This window comes from Pistacia vera, unplaced genomic scaffold (assembly GCF_008641045.1).
Source record: "Pistacia vera cultivar Batoury unplaced genomic scaffold, PisVer_v2 Contig722, whole genome shotgun sequence".
Lineage (NCBI taxonomy): Eukaryota > Viridiplantae > Streptophyta > Magnoliopsida > Sapindales > Anacardiaceae > Pistacia > Pistacia vera.
The window spans coordinates 350,357-354,007 of record NW_022196582.1 but is presented as its reverse complement, the minus strand read 5'-3'; the positions used below and the strand labels follow the sequence as shown (position 1 = coordinate 354,007).

Sequence of the window (3,651 nt, the reverse complement as noted above, 5' to 3'; positions counted from 1 at the left end):
TGACGGACAGTTCACTATAACCCTAGGCAGTGAAAAGACAACAACATTAATATTATAGCCTAAAACACAGTTCAACCTAAAGGATTCACACCTGATTTAATACAGGGACTCATGCTTCACGTGGGTGGACATTACTCGCATATGCACCAGCTTCAGTTGATTCTTGGGAACTCCTAGCCTGCAATCAAATTAAATTTATAAGTACATAACATTTATTAACATATTTTAAACGTTATAAAATTAGATGTGACACTCACTTGGTTAAGCAACTTCTTCCCTTTAAATTTACGTACAATCTACTCGACATTTGATTGCTTTCTTTTGAATGGAGGTCGACCTTTCGTACGAACAACTCGTGGAGTTAGAATGTTATTGCTGCCCTTTATGGAAGTAGAGTGAACACTATTGCAGTCCTGGAGACCTTTAAATGACATGTTTATGCATCTTTTAGTCCCGCCAACACCAACATTCGATACTAATTTGTTCTTCATGTCACTAATCATTTGCATGACTATATTACAATCATCGTCATTGCTTGATGCCAAATCTGCCACCTCACATAATGAATTAGACAACTTATCAAATCGTTGTCCTTTAAGAGTCGTGCTCCAACTATTATAACTTATCCTAACTTTGGTGTGACATCTGTATACATTTTTCTTCCACTGCCTTACAATGTATTTTTCTGGTATAAGATAATTTTTTTTATGAATCAACACTGCAATTGCATGTCGACATAAAATCCCTCTAAACTCAAACAATTGACAATTGCAACAAACCTCAGAAACACGTTCATCAAAGCAAACTACAAAAGGAACATGATGGTAACTCTCTCCAACCAATACATCTTCCTCGACTACATATTCGATATTGGAATCAGTCTCCTTGAAAGAATGAATCTGACAATAGAGCTTAGCAACAAGCTCTTTTTGAAACTCTTTGAATTTTGCAGTAGTGTATACATCTTGAAATTGTTTCTCTATCGGATAAGTGGTTATACAAGGATCCATGATTTGAATGACTTGAAATCAGCTTCATTTTCTTTTTCCACTTTATCACGCAATGCGTTCTTATATTGTTCCACAAATTATTTTAATGTGGTTTTCGAATTTACATACCCATCGAAAAATGAATACATACTTTCACTACGTTGAGTAGTAGACACACCTGCCCAGAAAGTATCTTTCAGAAATGTTAGCACCCACCGATATCTTTCATTATACAAACCAAGTAACCAGTCATTTTCGTGAAGGCTTTGTTTATCAATGAACCTATTCCAACGTTCTTCAAACTCCTCACGCGTCAATGAATCATACACGACATTTTGCAAAGCAAACTTTATATGTTCATATTCACAATAACCACTTAACTTTTCCGGCAACTTCTTCATTATATGCCACAAACACCATCTATGTCATGTATCGGGAAACACAATCTCGATTGCATTTTGCATTGCCTTGTCATGATCAGTGATTATAGCCTTAGGAGCAGAATTCCACATACATGCAAGCCAAGATTCAAAAAGCCATACAAAAGTTTGTGTGTCCTCATGGGAGACTAACCCACAACCTAACAATGTGGAATGGCCGTGATGGTCAACACAGACAAATGCAACAAACAGCATATCATACTTGTTAGTCAAATATGTCGTGTCGAATATGACAACATTGTCGAATTCCCTAAATGCGGCCCTACTTCTTGCATCCACCCATAGAACATTCTGCAATCGACCATCCTCATCTAAATCCATAACATAGAAGAAATTTGGATTATCCTTTTGCATCTTCAGAAAATATTTTTGGATTGTAGTAGCATCTCCAGCACCAAGTAGGGTCTTCCTAACCTTTTCAATGTAATTCCTATAATCCTTTTGTAAGAAAGTCAAATTCTCAGCATCACCAGCTTCAACTAATAAGGAATTAAAATTTTTATTAGGTCTAATCCCAACCCTATTATTCACTTCGAGCTTCCTTTTCATATACGGCTATATAATTCGATTGCTCTTGAAAAATCTAGTTTTGCTTAGACCATTGAATTCATGGTTATGCTCATAGATGATCGACACTATTTCCCATTTTCCATCAGAACGTCGAGATGCAATACAACGAGCCTTAAAACCACTTTTTGTCAATGGTACCATTTTACAAACATTTCTGGAGTTACTTTCTCGCTTCCCACCACAAGAACAAGCCATATTTGCATAAATCAACTCCCCATCAACTCTTTTTCTTGAAGATCTTATAGCAACTTCAAACCCCATTTCATTCCCATAGCTCTTGTAGTATTGGAAAAACTTATCAAACGATTCATAAAACATTCTAGATTCAGGTTTGCATTCCTCTTCTAAACTACTGTTATCTTCCATTTCTTGAAAATCATTATCCTAATATATTGAAATTATAATAGCCTAAAATTAGAATACAATAATACTAAGAAAAGGTAGAAATAATACCATTAAAGGAATTACAGTCATATTAATGAATAAAAAATAGATTACAAAGACAAACTTACCTCCACCATATTGAATTGAGAGGAATGGTTCCCTGCTTTTTTCAAGTTACACTCCTCTATCTTTAAAGTGGTGGTGGAAGGGGATGAGCAAACACCGATCGTTTATGGTAGTGGTGAGGTTTGAATTGGTCATGCTGCAAAAGACACTGAATGTGTAAAACGGTTGTGATTGGTGGTGGTGGCGTGCTCAATGAAGAAGTTTGCATATACAAAAACTTTTAATGTAAACAATAAAACCTATATTAAAGCAATCAATCTTCTTGCAACAGAAATATATGCACTACAGACCAGAAAATAAACCCATGAAACATTGCATCGGAATCTTCCTTTTACCAATAAAAGAGAAAAAAAAAATGTAAATATATATTACTAAGTATCCTAAATCATTCCAAACTTACAGTTCTAATTCCCCTAAGAAGGCACACACTCGAGCTTAAAATCATATAAACAACGCCTAACCTTATGGGTACAACGTTTTGGAACCCAGTAAGTGGGAAATAATCACTTTACAGGTGCAGCACTGCTTTTCCAATTATGACCCCAGATTGGGACCTCGTTATAGCAAGTGATATTTTATTGTGTAAGTATTTACTTTTTCTGCTTCTACATAACTATCATGTGTACTCTGGACAAAGCTTAAACTGATTTTCTTACCAATATAGTATTGTGCCCATCAGATTCAAACTATTCTTTTGAATTCTTGAGTTTCATTTTTTAATTTCTCTCCTAAAAATGCATCAACGTGTTTCTTTTTTATGGCTGCTTGTAGATGTAAAACAGTACCCAAACTTGATAAAATCTCTTTCCTTTCTACTCAAATCTTACAAGCCAAAATATAACAAAGCATACCTTCTCACGGAGAATGAGCAGAATGATGGTAACGTGCTAATTGTTTCTTTTTTCTGATTTTATTTCCAAGAAATTAGAAACTGATTGATCATTGCGCTACTTCTTCCTAATCTTTAAGGAAAATTGGAGAGAGATTTTAGTGTTTGTATTTTGGAGAAACTAAGATTCGATTTGGGGTTTGTTTTAGGTACATTGAGAGTTGAAATTTTGGAGAAACTGGGATCGATTTGGGGTTTGTTTTAGGTAAATTGAGAATTGAAATTTTGGGCTTTGAGAGGGATTTCTAATTTA

The 3,651-nt window shown here is 34.9% G+C and overlaps 1 protein-coding gene across 1 annotated transcript; it reads right to left on the bottom strand.

Annotated features, from left to right (window-relative positions):
• Nucleotides 1-1,414: 1,414 nt before the first annotated feature.
• On the bottom strand, nucleotides 1,415-2,365 carry LOC116114753 (protein FAR1-RELATED SEQUENCE 4-like). Its single transcript, XM_031400887.1, has 2 exons — nucleotides 2,029-2,365; nucleotides 1,415-1,908 (listed from the first exon to the last, which is right to left on the bottom strand). Exons 1-2 carry the CDS (start codon nucleotides 2,363-2,365, stop codon nucleotides 1,415-1,417), a joined length of 831 nt encoding a protein of 276 aa, XP_031256747.1.
• Nucleotides 2,366-3,651: the final 1,286 nt, after the last annotated feature.